The following is an 18,940-nucleotide window of genomic DNA, read 5'->3' on the forward strand; positions in this document are numbered from 1 at the left end:
ACCCAGGCTGGAGTACAATGGTGTGATCTTGGCTCACAGCAACCTCTGCCTCCCGGGTTTAAGCGATTCTCTTGTCTCAGCCTCCCGAGTATGTGGGATTACAGGCGCCTGCCACCACACCCAGCTAATTTTTATATTTTTAGTAGAGATGGCATTTCACCATATTGGTCAGGCTGGTCTTGAACTCCTGACCTCAAGTGATCAGCCTGCCTCAGCCTCCCAAAATGTTGGGATTACAGGCGTGAGCCACCGTGCCTGGCCCCGTTTCCCATTTTAAAATTAGGTTCAACTGGGTTCTGTAGCTCACACCCATAATCCCAGCTATGCAGGAGGCTGAGGCAGGAGGATCACTTGAGCCAGGAGTTTGAGGTTACAGTATGCTGTGATTGTGCCACTGCAGTCCAGCCTGGGTGACAGAGAAGACCCAGTCTCTTAAAAAATAAAAAAAAATTGGGCCGGGCGCGGTGACTCACGCCTGTAATCCCAACACTTTGGGAGGCTGAGGAGGGCGGATCATGAGGTCAGGAGATTGAGACCATCCTGGCTAAAACAGTGAAACCCCGTCTCTACTAAAAATACAAAAAAATTAGCTGGGCATGGTGGTGGGCGCCTGTAGTCCCAGCTACTCAGGAGGCGGAGGCGGGAGAATGGCATGAACCCGGGAGGCGGAGTTTGCAATGAGCCAAGATCGCGCCACTGCCCTCCAGCCTGGGCAACAGAGCAAGACTCTGTCTCAAAAATAAATAAATAAATAAATATAAATTTAAAAATGAAAATATTAGATTGTATATTCGTTGTTGAATTGGAAGAGTTCTTTGTATATTCTGGATACTAGACCCTTATCAGGTAAATTACTTGCAAATATTTCTGCCATTCTGTAGGCTTCTTTTCACTTTCCTGATAGTGTTCTTGATGCACAAAAGTTTTTTAATTTGATGAAGTCCAGTTTATTTCTTTTGTCGTCCATGTTTTTGGTGTCATATCAGAGAATCCATTGCCGAATTCCAGGTCATGATCTATTTTGTGTTAATTTTTTTATATGGTAGGAGGTTGTAGTCTATCTTTATTCTTTTGCATGTGGGTATTCTATTGTTCCAGCATCATTTATTGAGGAGATTGTCTCTATTGAATGGTCTTGCCACCTTGTAGAAAATCACTTGGCTGTAGGTGTGTGGGTGTATTTCTGGGGACTCAATTTTATTCTTGCCATTTGCCTTTGTAAGGGCAGAGTTTCTTGTTTTTCTCCCTTTGATAACAGGATCATGGGGTTGACAGCAGCATTTTCCAGAATCCTAAAAAGCTTCATCTCACTATTGGGATGTTGGTGCTTTTGAGTGAGGAAGAGATCCAGCAGACATGTGAGATGCTGCAGAAGTGTAAAGAGGAATTCATTAAGTGAGTAATCCTCAGGGATGGGGTTGGGTGGTCTACCTGGGCTGGCTTCTTTTTGGTGTTACAGACTTTTTTTTTGAACTAGAGGGTGTACGACATGGGAAGGATTCATGCGATTCGATGGAGCCCACTCAGGTAATCTAGGCTAACCTCTCATATCAGAATCTGTAGCCTTAATCACATCTACAAAAGTCTCTTTGCCATGTAAGATAGAATATTTATAAATTCCAGAGAGTGGGACATCAACATCTCTGGGGGTCATTATTCTGTCTACTATAGTAACCCAAACATTATAACACGATTCTCTGGAAAGTCTTCATTATATTTTAGAAACACTGACTTTCTTTTTTTTTGAGACAGAGTCTTGCTCTGTTGCCCAGGCTGGAGTGAAGTGGCGCAGTCTTGGCTCACTGCAAGCTCCGGGTTCACGCCATTCTCCTGCCTCAGCCTCCCGAATAGCTGGGCACCCGCCACCACACCCGGCTAATTTTTTGTATTTTTAGTAGAGACGGGATTTCACTGTGTTAGCTAGGATGGTCTTGATCTTCTGACCTTGTGATCCGCCTGCCTCAGCCTCCCAAAGTGCTGGGATTACAGGCGTGAGCCACTGCACCCAGCCTCTTTTTTTTTTTTTTTTTTTCAGTACAAATAATTTTATTTGATTCAGCAAGAATTTAAAAAGATAAAGCCTTTTAAAATTATTATTATTATTTTATTTATTTATTTATTTATTTTTAGAGACAGAGTCTTGCTCTGTTGCCCAGACTAGTCTCAAACTCCTGGTCTCAAGCAACCTTCCTGCTTCGGCCTCCAAAAGTGCTAGGATTACTGTTGTGAGCTGCCATGTCCAGCCAGTTCAAAAAGGATACCAGAAATAGTCTAAGCAATCTGTTTTGACTCAGGGAAAGCATTACTGTTCTGAGGGCAGAGTTGTTACTCTTTTTTACTGTAAAATTTTAATTTACACATACATCTGACATAACAGCTTTATTTCAAAGAACCATATCTTCCCGTATTTCCCTTTACTTTCTTCCTTTTACTTAAGACTGACAAAGGAGAGAAATGTGAAAGCCAATTCACTCAAATAGTTTTTTTATTCCATTCTTGTAGGCAGGCCCCATGCTATTCTAACATGGCCTTGTAGAAATGGTTTACCTGGTTCATTGGATAGAACAAGGTAAAAGGATCTAAAATTTTTCTCTAGTTAGGTTGTATATGAAACTGTGTAGCTGGGTGTGGTGGCTCACACTTGTAATCTCAGCACTTTGGGAGGCCGACGCGGGCAGATCACGAGGTCAGGAGATCAAGACCATCCTGGCTAACGCGGTGAAACCCTGCCTCTACTAAAACTGCAAAAAATTAGCCGGGCGTGGTGGCAGGTGCCTGTCGTCCCAGCTACTTGGGAGGCTGAGGCAGGAGAATGGCGTGAACCCAGGAGGCGGAGCTTGCAGTGAGCCGAGATGGCGCCTCTGCGCTTAAGCCTGGGCGACAGAGCGAGACTCCATCTCAAAAAAAAAAAAAGAAAAAAGAAAAAAAAGAAAAGAAACTGTGTAATACAAACACTTTATGGGCCAGTTATCCTTTTCCACTAATTGTTTTAAAGATAAACTATTTTTCTTGAGCAAGATCATAATCTGATAGGGTTTGCAGTCTCCTATCCTTTCTGAATCTGAGAGAGCAAAAACACTTCTTGTCATGTTCTTTGCTCAGTAACAGACATACCTGTTTTCTTTAGATCTTACCTGAAATGCAAAATAATTTGGTGTTTGTCATTAGATACTTGCCGTTTCCCTTGTATAAAGCAAAACATTATGCTTTATTTTACAAAGTAGGGCAGTTTTACCTGGTTTAAGGATCAATTCTGATACTTTAACTTGTTTCCAGTTTACTTTTTGCTAAACTAAACTGAAAGCTGCTGCATTTCCTTGGCTGCCATTGGGATAATCTTGCTAAGAAAAAATTTAAAGGTAGATAAAATATTTGTTTAGAGAAGTATTTGTTCTTTTTACCTTTTGAAAATCAGGTCACAGGTTTTTAATCACTGAAGCTTTATCCTAAGCTGTGGGAAGATTTAGCTGAGTTCCTCCCTTTTATGTCTCTTGGTGCCTTTTGTGACTAAATGCCAAATCGGAGCCCTTTAAGCATGTCAGAGTTAGTGTGCCTAGGGAATAAAGAGCAGTCTTAATAGTTCCTCAGAATTTTTGACATGACAGTATGAAAACAGTAATTGTAGTTTTTCAAATTCAGCAAAGCTTTTGAAATAGGACAAAGTTACCCTGCCAAAAATCTGCAGTGCATGCAAAAATTTGTTTAAAGATGCTCTTTTTAAAAAGCTGGAAAGATGTGGAACCAGCGAGTAAAATAAAGCAAGCCTCCCCAACCTTCTTCTAATTTCCCCCATCACATGCATTTGTTTAAAAAGTAAAAAGTGCAAAACCGACTTACTTCTGAGAAGAGACAACTTCTTAAAAAAACAAAAAGGGCACTTCTGTTAAAGCTCTGGCAAGTAAATCAGTGAATTGGATCATTGAATTTTTTCTTGCTCTTTGACCTTAATCTTTGTGCTTGGTATATACTTAGAAAAAAAAATTGTAAATAATGACATTTCTAACCTGAACCTTTTATGGTGTAGTGGTCCCAAATTAAAATATGAAAGGAAAACACTGAAAAATGAACAGACCTGTACATAGTGTGCTGTAGTTTAATTTGATGGTTTTTAAAATTGAAGGATTGAAATAAATGTGGCTATATTGGAATTTGATTTAAACTGTGGTGCTATATGGCTATATTAAAGAAATGAGTAGTTGAGTATTCGTTTTAAATTTGGGGGTAGTTTTTTAATTTGAAGGATGCTATAAGACCAAAAACAGGATTTTTGTTTCAGTTTTTCAGTGAAAGGCTTATGTAGCTCTATAGATTTTGAATGAATTATTCAGTGTTTAGTAAATTCGGAAGCTCCGGCTGTGTCCCTGTTGACTTTTCTTTGTGAGATGTAGGACACAGACCGTGCACTGGCTCTGAGTATGGAGTCTGACAGATGTGCAGCTCTTCTTCAGTCCCAGCAGCACCCTCCTGTGCCTCAGTTTTCCCAGCAGGTCTGACGTCAAACCACAGAAGTTTAAAGGGACTAGAAAGAGGAGAGAAAATACCCATGAACAAACGTTAATGCCTGATTATTGCCTCACGTGGCATCAGTTGGAAAGTAATTTGCTTACTGGTGTCCCAGATGTAATTGTTTGGCCACCAAGACAAAGTGTTTATCGGGCAAACCATTGGATTTCTGTCCTGCTCTTTAATCTCCCTCTTGATAAATCTTAGGGGTAGGTTGAAAGAGTTTGTGTTTCTGCTCATAAAGCAGGCTTTGGATCCTGTTTCGTTGTTTCTAACTTTTTTTTGTTTTTAGTACCCCATCTAATTCCAAGTATTTGAGGTAGTTAAGAGGACATGTATACAAAAGAAATGTTACAGTCAGAGATTTAGAAACCATAAGGATGGTATAGGGAGAAAATTCTACCTGAAAATCAAGGTAAGATAGTAATTGTACTTGAGCATTAAAGTTTGGTACTATTTTCTGACACCAGTGTACTTGAACTAAATTACAAAAAGAAGCACACCACTTATTATAGTTCTTGTCTGATAAAAAGCAGTATGACAATTTTTTTTTTATAGTTTAAAAAAGTTTTCAGTTGTGGTAAAATACAACATAAAATTTGCCATCATAACCATTTTAAGTGCACAGTTCAGTAGTGTTAAGTACACTCAGGCTGTTGTGCAGCCAACCCCAGTATAACAGTTTTTTCAGGAGAGTAACCTTTTCTGGTTCTCAGTCTGTCAAAAGTTTGTCATGTAAATCTTAATAAAGAATGCTAAATGATGATGGACAGTGTCTTTAACAGGAATTTTGCAGAAGATAAAAACATTGTTCTTATGGGTCTTTCTTCTGTTGACCCTAGAAATTGCAGATGTAACATTAAATATAACCCATTAAAAACATTTTAGTGGGAATCTAAGCCAATGGTGTGATGCTTTCTGGTGATTTAACTATGCAGGGTGAGAGCTTTAGAAATGGTGGGGGATGTATATTTAGTGTGAAACTTTTCTTCAAACAGACTTTTTTGACTTCACTTTGATAGGATTCAGTGGCAATCTTTCAAATTGAATTCTTTGGCTAGTGCTTGGAATGGAGATATATTGTGTATTGATTGAAGCTACATACCTCAGATGACAGTTCAGAGCTTGGCTTGTGTTTTGAAATGTTTCACTTCTTATTAGAGGTGGCTATAGGAAGACTTATTATGATCGGGGCTGTAATTTTTCTTAATTAGAAAAAGCATCTGGGCCAGGCGCAGTGACTCAGGCATGTAACCCAAGCACTTTGGGAGGCCAAGCTGGGAGGATTGCTTGAGCCCAGGAGTTTGAGACCACACTAGGCAACATGGAAAGAAAAGTATCTGCCTAAAATAGTTGAGTTACTAATTTCGTACTGAGAAAAGTTTTGGTCTTATGCAATAATAAGGCCTTGAAGTGTTAAGGGAATCTTTACTATTAGGATTCCTAGGCTACAAAGCATCCCCATGACCTGGGTTCAATGTCAAGACAACTTTTTTTCCAGCTGTCTTTTGATTGATCCTAAAATCTCTTTTTTTTTTTCCTTTTTTTTTTTTTGAGACAGAGTCTCATTCTGTCACCCAGGCTGGAGTGCAGTGGTGAGATCTCTGCTCACTGCAAGCTCCGCCCCCTGGGTTCACGCCATTCTCCTGCCTCAGCCTCCCGAGTAGCTGGGACTATAGGTGCCCGCCACCACGCCTGGCTAGTTTTTTGTATATTTAGTAGAGACGGGATTTCACCGTGTTTCTCCGTGTTAGCCAGAATGGTCTCAATCTCCTGACCTCGTGATCCACCCGCCTTAGCCTCCCAAAGTGCTGGGATTACAGGTGTGAGCCACTGCGTCCGGCCTGATCCTTTTGTTTTTAAGGCAGCACCACATTTTTACTTAATGACAATATAGCATGTATATTATACTGTTCTTGCATTATTGCTATAAAGAAATACCAGTGACTGGGTAACTTATAAAGAAAAGAAGTTTAATTGGCTCACAGTTCTGCAGGTTTGCAAGAAGCATGTTTGGCTCCTGGGGAGGCCTAAGGAAGCTTCATTTATGGCAGAAGGTAAAGGGGATCAAGCATGTCACACGGCAAAAGCAGGAACAAGCAACAGAGAGTGGCAGGGGAGGTACCATACACTTTGAAACAAGTAGATTTTGTGCGAACTCAGAGTGAGAGCTCATTTATCACCAAGGGGTGCCCCAAGCCATTGACGAGGTCTGTCCCCATGATCCCAACACTTCCCACTAGGCCCCACCTCCAACATTAGGGATTACAATTCAACAGGAGATTTGTGCAGGGACACATATTCAACTAATATATCAGCCTGTGACCATATTCTTCTCAAAATTGTCCAGAACAGCTTCCCCCTTAAAACATCCATTTAATGTTTACCAGAGATTTATTGAACACCCATTTTGTATAAGGCATGGTGTCAGATTTTGAGGATATAGATGTGGATAAGATGGAGAAAGTGCCTATCCTCCTGGGGTTTGGAGAAGACTGTGCAGTGAGCTGATTTTTAATTGGGTTTCAGCATGGCACAACAAGGCCTTTTCTGGTTGGAGTACAAGTTTCTTTAATAAGGGGCCCAGGAAGAAAACAGGATGATGGAGCTTTACTTAACACAAAGGTAATACATGTTAACTTTAGGAAAGCCAGTAATTATAGATACACAAAAATAAAATATCACTTGTAATCTTACCACTTAAAAATAATTACCATTAACATTTTGGATACATATATGTATGTTTTTCCTTTGATGTGTAATTTACTTACAGTAAAAATGCACAGATCTTAGGTGTAGTTGATGAGCTTTGACAAAATGTCTATACCTGTGCAACCTCACCCAAATCAAGACGTGGAACATTGCCATCACCCCATGAGGGTCCCTCATGCCTTTTTCCAGTGACTTCACTTCTCCCAGAAGCAACCTCTGTTCTGATTTCTATTGCATAGATTTGGTTGGTTTGTTTTTTAATGTCCTCAAATAGAATTATTCAGTATATACACTTTTGTTTTGGTTTATTGTGGATATTTTTTAAAATTTTAACTTGTTAATGGATAATACATTTACATAGTTCAAAAATTTAAAGTTGCAAAGGATATGCAGTGCAGTTTCTCATTCATCAACCACCTGCTTTCCTCTCTAGAGGCAACCAGTGTGTCACTTTCTCTGTATCCTTCCAGGGATTTTATAGATGTGTAAACAAATATATATAACATATATTTTTTCTTACCTCCATCTTGTGTACAAGTAGCATAGCATGCACATTGTTGTAGACCTTTTTTAAAACTTAGAAATATAATTTATTATATCAGTTTTATATATTATTTTATATCAGTTTTTAATCAGTTTTTTATATCTTTTTATATCAGTACCTAAAATCTTCCTTAGTCACATGTATAGTTTATTTATTGCTCATAGTTATTATAGTTTATCTAATCAGTACCATGTTATTTGACTTTTAGTCTGTTGCCAATCTTTTGATACTCGAAACAAAACTTTATGCCTCATTTAAAACCATATGCATAGGCCAAGTGCAGTGGCTCACACCCATAACCCCAGCACTTTGGGAGGCCAAGGCAGTCTGATGGCTTCAGCCCAGGAGTTCGAGACCAGCCTGGGCAACATGGCAAAACCCAGTCTCTACTAAAAATACAAAAATTAGCCAGACATGGTGGCACACGTTTGTAATTCCAGCTACTTGGGAGGCTGAGGCACAAGAATCGCTTGAACCTGGGAGGTGGAGGTTGCAATGAGCCAAGATCACGTCACTGCACTCTAGCCTGAGTGACAGAGTGTGACCCTGTCTCAAAAACAAAAACCCTATGCATAAATTATTTCTCATAAATATGAGTCTATTCTTACTGCATCATGCTAAGAGGCACATATTTGTCTGGTTGTTTCTTTTACTGTTAACATTCAGCTTGGTCAGTTGGTTCAGGTGTGGTCATGACCATTGTTTATAGAGCTCCTCTTTAGAGAGGTCACTTTATATTTCCCCCAGCCTTTTGCCCAAGTTTTTAGCAGCCATTGGTGATCATTGTCAAGATCTATTATTATTATTTTTATTATTATTATTATTTTTGAGATGGAGTCTCACTCTGTCGCCCCGGCTGGAGTGCAGTGACATTATCTTGGCTCACTGCAAGCTCCGCCTCCTGGGTTCACACCATTCTCCTGCCTCAGCCTCCCGAGTAGCTGGGACGTCAGGCACCCGCCGCCACACCTGGCTATTTTTTGTATTTTTAGTAGAGATGGGGTTTCACTGTATTAGTCAGGATGGTCTCGATCTCCTGACCTCATGATCCACCCGCCTTGGCCTCCCAAAGTGCTGGGATTACAGGCATGAGCCACCACGCCCGGCTGAGATCTATTATTTTATCAGGGGTTGCAAGATTCTAATTTCATTGTTCTTTCTGCATTTACTAGTTTTGGAGTTCTTCTGTAAAGGAGAACTTTATCAGCAGTTACACAAGTTGATGTGTAACTGAATTCATAATTGTTTCCTTAGGATGGGCTCCTGGAAATGGAATTGCTTGGGGAAAGGGTTTTTATTGAAGAAGACTTCTCATAAATATTGACAGATTGCTTGTAAAGATGTGATATCAGGCTGAGGGCAGTGGGTCATGCCTGTAATCCCAGTACTTTGGGAGTCCGAGGCGGGAGGATCACCTGAGGACGAGAGTTCAAGACCACCCTGGCCAATATAGTGAGACCCCATCTCTACTAAAAATACAAAAATTAGCTTGGTGTGGTGGCAAGCACCTGTAGTCCCAGCTACTCAGGAGGCTGAGACAGGAGAATCACTTGAACCTAGGAGGCGGAGGTTGCAATCCGAGATTGTGCCATTGCACTCCAGCCTGGGTGACTAGCAAAACTGTCTCAAAAAAAAAAAAAAATCCTTTGCCCACTTTTTGATGGGGTTGTTTGTTTTTTTCTTGTAAATTTGTTTGAGTTCTTTGTAGGTTCTGGATATTAGCCCTTTGTCAGATGAGTAGATTGCAAAAATTTTCTCCCATTCTGTAGGTTGCCTGTTCACTCTGATGGTAGTTTCTTTTGCTGTGCAGAAGCTCTTTAGTTTAATGAGATCCCATTTGTCAATTTTGGCTTTTGCTGCCGTTGCTTTTGGTGTTTTAGACATGAAGTCTTTGCCCATGCCTATGTCCTGAATGGTACTACCTAGGTTTTCCTCTAGGATTTTTATGGTATTAGGTCTAACATTTAAGTCTCTAATCCATCTTGAATTAATTTTCGTATAAGGAGTAAGGAAAGGATCCAGTTTCAGCTTTCTACTTACATTTCTCAAAAGAAGACATTCATACAGCCAACAGACACATGAAAAAATGCTCATCATCACTGGCCATCAGAGAAATGCAAATCAAAACCACAATAAGATACCATCTCACACCAGTTAGAATGGCGATCATTAAAAAGTCAGGAAACAACAGGTGCTGGAGAGGATGTGGAGAAATAGGAACACTTTTACACTGTTGGTGGGATTGTAAACTAGTTCAACCATTATGGAAAACAGTATGGCGATTCCTCAAGGATCTAGAACTAGATGTACCATATGACCCAGCCATCCCATTACTGGGTATATACCCAAAGGATTATAAATTATGCTGCTATAAAGACACATGCACACGTATGTTTATTGCAGCACTATTCACGATAGCAAAGACTTGGAATCAACCCAAATGTCCATCAGTGACAGACTGGATTAAGAAAATGTGGCACATATACACCATGGAATACTATGCAGCCATAAAAAAGGATGAGTTTGTGTCCTTTGTAGGGACATGGATGCAGCTGGAAACCATCATTCTTAGCAAACTATCACAAGAACAGAAAACCAAACACCGCATGTTCTCACTCATAGGTGGGAACTGAACAATGAGATCACTTGGACTCGGGAAGGGGAACATCACACACCGGGGCCTATCATGGGGAGGGGGGAGGGGGGAGGGATTGCATTGGGAGTTATACCTGATGTAAATGACGAGTTGATGGGTGCTGATGAGTTGATGGGTGCAGCACACCAACAAGGCACAAGTATACATATGTAACAAACCTGCATGTTATGCACATGTACCCTAGAACTTAAAGTATAATAATAATAAATTAAAAAAAAAAAAGGCCAGGCGAGGTGACTCACACCTATAATCCCAGCACTTTGGGAGGCCGAGGCAGGCAGATCACAAGGTCAGGAGATCGAGACCATCCTGGCTAACATGGTGAAACCCTGTCTCTACTAAAAATACAAAATAATTAGCTGGGCGTCGTGGCAGGTGCCTGTAGTCCCAGCTACTTGGGAGGCTGTGGCAGGAGAATGACATGAACCCGGGAGGTGGAGGTTGCAGTAAGCCAGGATCGTGCCACTGCACTCCAGCCTGGGCAATAGAGCGAGACTCCATCTCAAAACAAAACAAACCAACCAAACAAACAAAAAAATAAATAAAGATGTGATATCAGTTTACACCTCCACCTTTATTATATGAGTGAAACGCTGTTTGTAACTTGTTGAAATAGTAGAGATGGGCACCTGAGAGATGAGCCAAGATAGTAAATGTCTTTATGGATCAGAACTGTCATCTCTTGACTTTCTCTATGAGACCGTGCTAATAAACTGGTATTGGGATAAATATAGTGTGACATTGGAAATACTTTCCAGTGTTTTCCAATTTGTGTGCATTGAAAATTTACTAATTTTGAAATTAGAAGGGCAATTAGATAATGTTAGGGAAAAAACACAACTACTATGTTTTTGTACATATGTAAGTAACATACATATTTGACTATGTATATTAACCATGTTTCAAAATATAATAGCCCTCTTAGCTTAAACAGTTACAGATATCTTAATGCTTTTTCCTTTGCAGTGACATTTCTGGGGGTAAACCCCTAGAAGTGGAGATGGCAGGGATAGAATACATGAATGATGATCCTGGCATGGTGGATGTTCTTTACGCCAAAGTCCATATGAAAGATGGCTCCAACAGGTATGTTTCTGGAATGCTGCTTTGTTTCAATCAAGAGGTACCTAAAATCATCTTCAAAAGTTTGATTAATTTTGATTCCTTTTCTTTGAGTTCTTATTGTAAAGAACATGTTAATTATTTCTCTCTCTCTCTTTCTTTCTTTCTTTTTTTAATAATCTCCTGGAAGAGGAATTTGTTGTAGGAAAAAGTATCATACTTTAAGTCTGACTTTTAGGATGGGGGTCTTACTATGACCAAGCTGATCTCAGCATCCTGGGCTCCAGGGATCCTTCTGCTTCAGCCTCCCAAGTGGCTGTGACTATAGGTGCGCACCCTGCACCAGGCTAATCTGGTAGCTGCTGAGTTACTTGGGTAACGGGTGTTGATAGTTAGTCTTTGTGGAACTCAGTGGTTCCTTTGTGTTTTCCAGGATAAGAGGCAGGAAGGATGGCATTTTAGAATATGAGTTTCAAACGTGATGTAATGCGGTTGTAGTGGATACCAGGACAAAATGGGGATGAAAACGTTACCAACTTCATAGGGTTATTAATCTTAATTTTGGCTGGGCGTGGTGGCTAATGCCTGTAATCCTAGCACTTTGGGAGGCTGAGGTGGGTGGATTGCTTGAGCCCAGGAGTTCAAGACCGGCCTGGGCAACAGAGTGAAAGAAGCTATCTATAAAAAAAAAAACAAAAAAACAAACCAAAAACAAAATTAGCCAGACATGATGGTGTACGTGTGTAGTTTTAGCTGCTTGGGAGGCTGAGATGGGAGGATCACCTGAGCCTGAGGAGGTCAAGGCTGCAGTGAGCCACGATCACACCACTGCACTCCAGCCTGGGCAACAGAGCGAGACCCTGCCTCCAAAAAAAAAAAAAAAAAAAAAAAAAATCGGCCGGGTGCAGTGGCTCACGCTTGTAATCCCAGCACTTTGGGAGACTGAAGTGGGTGGATCATGAGTTCAGGAAATCGAATTCACCCTGGCTAACATGGTGAAAACCCATCTCTACTAAAAAAATACAAAAAATTAGCCAGGAGTGGTGGCGTGCGCCTGTAGTCCCAGCTACTCAGGAGACTGAGGCAGGAGAATCACTTGAACCAGGGAGGTGGAGGTTGCAGTGAGCCGAGATCGCGCCACTGCACTCCAGCCTGGCAACAGAACGAGACTCCATCTCAAAAAAAAAAAAAAAAAAAATTAAAAAGATTAAATTACTTAAAATGCTTAAAATAGTGCTTGGCACACGCTTACATTATCAAAACATCAAAAAATGTTTACTTTTTTTTTATTATACTTTTTAAAGTTCTAGGGTACATGTGCACAATGTTCAGGTTTGTTACATATGTATACATGTGCCGTGTTGGTTTGCTGCACCCATTAACTTGTCATTTACATTAGGTATTTCTCCTAATGCTATCCCTCCCCCAACCCCCCACCCCATGACAGACCCCGGTGTGTGATGTTCCCTGCCCTGTGTCCCAAATGTTCTCACTGTTCAATTCCCACCTATGAGTGAGAACACGCGGTGTTTGGTTTTCTGTCCTTGCGATAGTTTGCTCAGAATAATGGTTTCCAGCTTCATCCATGTCCCTACAAAGGATATGACCTCATCTTTTTTTTTTATGGCTGCATAGTATTCCATGGTGTATATGTGCCACATTTTTTTAATCCAGTCTATCATTGATGGACATTTGGGTTGGTTCCAAGTCTTTGCTATTGTGAATAGTGCTGCAATAAACATACGTGTGCATATGTCTTTATAGTAGCATGATTTATAATCCTTTGGGTATATACCCAGTAATGGGGTCACTGGGTCAAATGGTATTTCTAGTTCTAGATCCTTGAGGAATCGCCACACTGTCTTCCACAATGGTTGAACTAGTTTACACTCCCACCAACAGTGTAAAAACGTTCCTGTTTCTCCACATCCTCTCCAGCACCTGTTGTTTCCTGACTTTTTAATGGTCACCATTCTAACTGGTGGGAGATGGTCTCTCATTGTGGTTTTGATTTGTGTTTCTTTGATGGCCAGTGATGATGAGCATTTTTTCATGTGTCTGTTGGCTGCATAAATGTTTTCTTTTGAAAAGTGTTCATATCTTTTGCCCATTTTTTGATGGAGTTGTTTGATTTTTTTCTTGTAAATTTGTGTAAGTTCTTTGTAAATTCTGGGTATTAGCCCTTTGTCAGATGGGTAGATTGCAAAAATTTTCTCTCATTCTGTAGGTTGCAAATGTTTACTCTTTTTAATTTTTGTTATTACCACACCTACGTCCCTCCCAGCGATTCTCAGTCTGCAGTTGAGGCAATTTCTAAGGCTGGCCTTGGCATCCAGAGCCATTTCCAGTGTTAATGTCATTTATTAGTTGAATGGAAGCCTTTGGTGAACAGAGAAGCCCCACATGCATTGGAAATTTGTTTTTGTGTGGTCTTTTTATTTAGGGCAGGGTAGAAGAAGGTTCACACTGAGCCAGAAACCTAGAGAAAATCTGATTCTCTAGGCAGGCTCCCACATTTATTTGCTTTATTTGATGGTGAAACGTTATCTCTACTAAAAATACAAAAATTAGCTGGGCATGGTGGCGGGTCCCTGTAATCCCAGCTACTCGGGAGGCTGAAGCAGATAATTGCTTGAACCCAGGAGGCGGAGGTTGCAATGAGCATAGATCACGGGTGGGCAACAGAGTGAGACTGTTTAAAAAAAAAAAAAGAAAAGAAAAGAATGCATTATTAGCAATAGAGAAGGCTATTATATATGATAAAGGGTTCATTTTACCAGGAAGATACACCAGTTCTAAACCTGTATGAGCCTAATAGAACAGCCTCAAAGTAGATTAAGTGAAATTTGTATAGTTAATTTTTTATTAGGGAAAAACTGAGAAATCCTTCATCATAGGAGGAGATTGCAACCTATTTCTCAATTATTGGTAGATCAAGCAGATATAAAGTCAGTAAAGATACAGAATATTTTAACCATGAACAATTTTCATCTAATAGTCATCTCTGGAATTATATGCCCAGTAATTAGAGAATTCATATTCTTTTCAGGCACATGGAACAGTAGAAAAAAATTGATTACATACTAGATCATAAAGTAAGGCTTAATACATTTTAATGAGTTGGTATCTTACATATTATACTTTCTGACCAGAGATAAAACAAGGTTACCTGCAGTTACCAAGTTATTAGGAAATAATAAGGGAGTTTGAGGCGTGGTGGCATGCATCTGTAATCCCAGCTACTTGAGAGGCTGAGACTGGAGAGTTGCTTGAGCCCAGGGGTTTGAGGCCGGTCTGAGCAACAGCGAGACCCTGTCTCTTAAAAAAAAAAAAAAAAGAAGAGCGAGTTTAGTAAGGTGATTGACTATAAAATCAGTCTAATAAAATCATTTGGTTTTCTGTATACCAGCAGCAAACAGAAAGCAGCATCATTTAAAGTAAAACACATTTATAGTAGCAACAAAAATTTTAAGGAAATTAGGAATAAATATGACAAAACACATTTAATACCTTTTTTTTTTTTTTTTTCCTGAGACGGAGTCTCACTCTGTCACCCAGGCTGAAGTGCAGTGGCACCATCTCTGCTCACTGCAAGCTTCACCTCCTGGGTTCACGCCATTCTTCTGCCTTGGCCTCCCGAGTAGCTGAGACTACAGGTGCCTACCACCACGGCCGGCTTATTTTTTGTATTTTTAGTAGAGGTGGGGTTTCACTGTGTTAGCCAGGATGGTCTCAATCTCCTGACCTCGTGATCCACCCGCCTCAGCCCTCCCAAAGTGCTGGGATTACAGGCGTGAGTCACCGTGCCCAGCCCATTTAATACCTTTTTGCAGGAAATTATAAATAAATTGAGAGACTATATAAATTGTATGCAGGTGTATACTACATGTGTAATGGAAACGAAGTATCAGGAACAGGATGGGGAAGTATTTAAAAGCCACTGCACTCCAGCCTGGGCAACAAGAGTGAAACTCTATCTTAAAAAAAAAAAAAAAAAAAAAAAAAAAAAGCCACTACTGTAGTCCAGCTAAGAAGCAAAGAAGGCCTGAACTAGAGTAGTAGCAACGAGAATCACGTGGTTGCAAGAATAGTGAGATCTGGCCGGGTGCAGTGCCTCACACCTGTAATCCCAGCACTTTGGGAGGCTGAGGCGGACAGATCACCAGAGGTCAGGAGTTCAAGACCAGCCTGGCCAACATGGTGAAACCCCGTCTGTATGAAAACCAAAAATTAGCTGGGCATGGTGATACATGCCTGTAATCCCAGCTCCTCTGGAGGCTGTGGCAAGAGAATTGTCTGAGCCTAGGAGGTGGAGGTTGCAGTGAGCTGAGATTGCACCACTGCACTCAAGCCTGGGCAACTGAGGAAGACTCTGTCTCTCAAAAAAAAAAAAAAAAAAAAAAAAAAATCTGCTGGCTTTGGCGGTTTTCTGAAAGTAGAGGGTAAGAATAAGATGAATATGAACTCTTATGACTAAGCTGGTTCCTCTCAGGAATGCAAAGATGAATTAGGAACAGAAAATCTAATACACTATCCTACTAAATGGGTCAAATTAAAAAATAATATCTAAGTGCATGACTAAAAGACTTTGGATAAAATTTAATATTTTTAAAACCAACTTTCAAAAAATAAAAATAGGTATTGTCTAATATGTCTGTTTTAAATTAGCAATCATATTGAACAGTAATATACTAGGTTTATTCCCATTACAATCAGAAAACACGATTGCCTACATTTATCATTAATATTAAACTCATTGTTCTGAAAGTTTTGGCTAATACCCCAGCTACAGAGACAATTTTTAAAAGTACATAGGTGTTGTGTGGGAAAATGTTTTTAAAAGACCAAATGGTCATTATTTGCAAATAAATAGCATTCTACTAAAAATACTTGTAAAAGCTTTAACATTGATAAGAGATCAGTAAAAGGGCTAACAAGCAGTCAGACAAAAGATAAATATCAAAAAATAGTTTAGTACCTACAAACTGGTACCAGGCATTGTACCAGATACCACAAGGGAAACAAAAATGGGTACAATGGCCCTTATCTTAGGGAGCTTAAATCTATTCAATAATTCATCTGTTACAAGGAAGGGTAATTTTAAAAATAGAAGAAAACTAGGTAGATGTTTGTTAAGAGGTATGAGGTCATTGCTGGTAAAAGTACAAATTAATATAAGCTTTCTAGAGAGCATGTTGGCCTTTTACTCCCAGTATTTTGTTTTATATTTCTTAGACTTGCTGATTCTTCCTGTAGAAATTTATCCAATGGAATTAATCAGAAATATGTACAAATATATGGATTTTCATATAATCCCGATTACAGTATTGTATATAACAGTAAATACTGGTGGCAGTCTAAATGTTCATCAACATCAAATTGATGGAAAATAAACTATAGAACATCTGTAGAATAGAGAATACTGTGGGTTGACTAAACATTATATCTTGGGAAAGTATTCACTGTAGATTACAATGTGTTAAAAAGAGATTACAAAGCAATTTGTATACTGACTTCCCCCCATCTCAAAAGTGGGAAGAGAGAGCAATTAAGTCAGTTAGCCTGGTTACATAAACAATTTGCCAGTCATTATTTCTGAATAGCAAGCAATGTTTTTCTTTTAGCTTGTCTGATGTATGTATGTGTGTGTATGTGTGTATATAGTGTATATCTGTATGAACAATTTGATGTTATACTTGGTATACTTGGCCAGGTCCAGGTTAGTAGTAATTAGTGTGTGCTTGTAAGTGGTAGAATTGTGGTTTGACCCCGCTCTGTTTGACTGTAAAGCCTATGCTTATGGGACACAAAGAGGACATTTAAAATAAGTGGATATAGTCTACTCTTTTGAGATGTTTGGTGAAAAGATGAGAGAGGTAATTATGTGTGCATTAAATTCCACAATGGTGCAGCAGCCCAGCATCACTATACATAGTTTGCCATCTTCTTTTCATAGCCAAGCTTCTTTTTACATTGTTTTTGCCTATAAAAATAAAATCTTACAGATGGGTGAAGTGAAAATTAAACAGTTCCTTTTCCCCCTCCTCCGACTCTTGAGTTTTCTTCCCCAGAGCAAATACTGAGAGTCATTGTCTATGCATATAATTTTACGTAAATTGATCACATTACACATGTATTTCTGCAGTTCTTTTCTTGTGAAATATAACCTAGACGTTACTTTTATGTTAGTGAATATAGATATTATGAAATACTACTGCATCAGTCTAAGCAATAGCTTGTGTACCATAGGACTTTGCTTAAAAATCTTTCATTTCTCATCATCTTTTGAATTCATAATCCTCAGTCTAGCATTCAAGATTTTCCAGTATGACACCATACTGGATAAAGCTTTATACTTCAGCTTTATCTCCCACTATCTAGTCCCTGCCCTGGGCCCCAGCCTGCTTCATTATTGGTGGATGATCCTTTGTGTCTTTGTTAATACTGTTTCTTGTGACTGAAATTTCCCTTATATTACTCCTCTTTTGTCCAAATGCTATTTCTCTTTCTGCTTGCCATCCTTTTTTCTTTCTCTTAAGTAGACTGTAAGATTTTTGGGGGCAGGGAGTATGCGTTATTCAGCTGCCTTTCATAATGCATGACATAGATGTTCAAAGAACGTTTGTTATTTATTCATTCAACTGACACATAAAAATGCATTGAGTGCAGTTAGCTTCTTATCCTAAGCCCATCCTCCTTGTAACCTATTCTGGTCCTACAATCTCTTCAAATTTTAAATTACCCAAACACTCTGTATTGCTTATGTCATTACCAAAATCTACTTTATAGTCTCATATAAAACTAACAAAAAATTTATCTTGGTAGATTGTAGATCTGTTAATAACAAAGACCGTCTTTGCTTAGTTTTTATTCTTGTAGTCACTAGGATAATGTCTGTACACAGTGAGCACTCAGGAAGCATTAATTGGATGGAGCTGAATTAAATTGGGAAACAAAAGCCTGAAATTTGCACTTTCTAGGCAGTCAGTGATCATTCTGCAGCACAAACTCCTTATCTGTAAAGATGGTCCTGGAATGCTTGAGCTTTGTAGCATTTACAGGCCTTTAAACTAAGAGCTTAGATTTAATGCATTATTAACTGGCTTCTGTTTTCAAATCCAAAGCACTAAGTGATAAAGCTGCTTAAGAATAATTCATTCCTTTTTTCATAGCAACCCTATGTTATTTTTAATTTACTTATTAGGAAGCAAAGGCATAGAGAAACTTTGTGACTTATTCATAAACAGGAAAGGATCAATCAAGTAAGAATTGATCAATGAAGTTAGAAATGGCCGGGCGCGGTGGCTCATGCCTGTAATCCCAGTACTTTGGGAGGTGGGCGGATCACAAGGTCAGGAGATCATCCTGGCTAACACGGTGAAACCCCATCTCTACTAAAAAATACAAAAAATTAGCCGGGAGTGGTGGCAGGCACCTGTAGTCCCAGCTACTCGGGAGGCTGA

General features: G+C 39.5%; 1 protein-coding gene across 10 annotated transcripts in view; it reads left to right on the forward strand.

Moving 5' to 3' along the window:
• Positions 1 to 18,940, forward strand: part of ASCC1 (activating signal cointegrator 1 complex subunit 1) — a 114,846-nt gene that overhangs the window by 51,789 nt on the left and 44,117 nt on the right. For all 10 annotated transcript variants that reach the window (XM_015455887.4, XM_074001859.1, XM_074001861.1 and 7 more), the window contains 2 exons: positions 1,259 to 1,395; positions 11,382 to 11,501. In XM_015455887.4, the coding sequence (XP_015311373.1) occupies positions 1,259 to 1,395; positions 11,382 to 11,501 (257 nt within the window). The remainder of the gene's footprint in view (positions 1 to 1,258; positions 1,396 to 11,381; positions 11,502 to 18,940) is intronic.

Source organism: Macaca fascicularis, chromosome 9, assembly GCF_037993035.2.
Source record: "Macaca fascicularis isolate 582-1 chromosome 9, T2T-MFA8v1.1".
In the NCBI taxonomy this organism is placed as follows: Eukaryota; Metazoa; Chordata; class Mammalia; order Primates; family Cercopithecidae; genus Macaca; species Macaca fascicularis.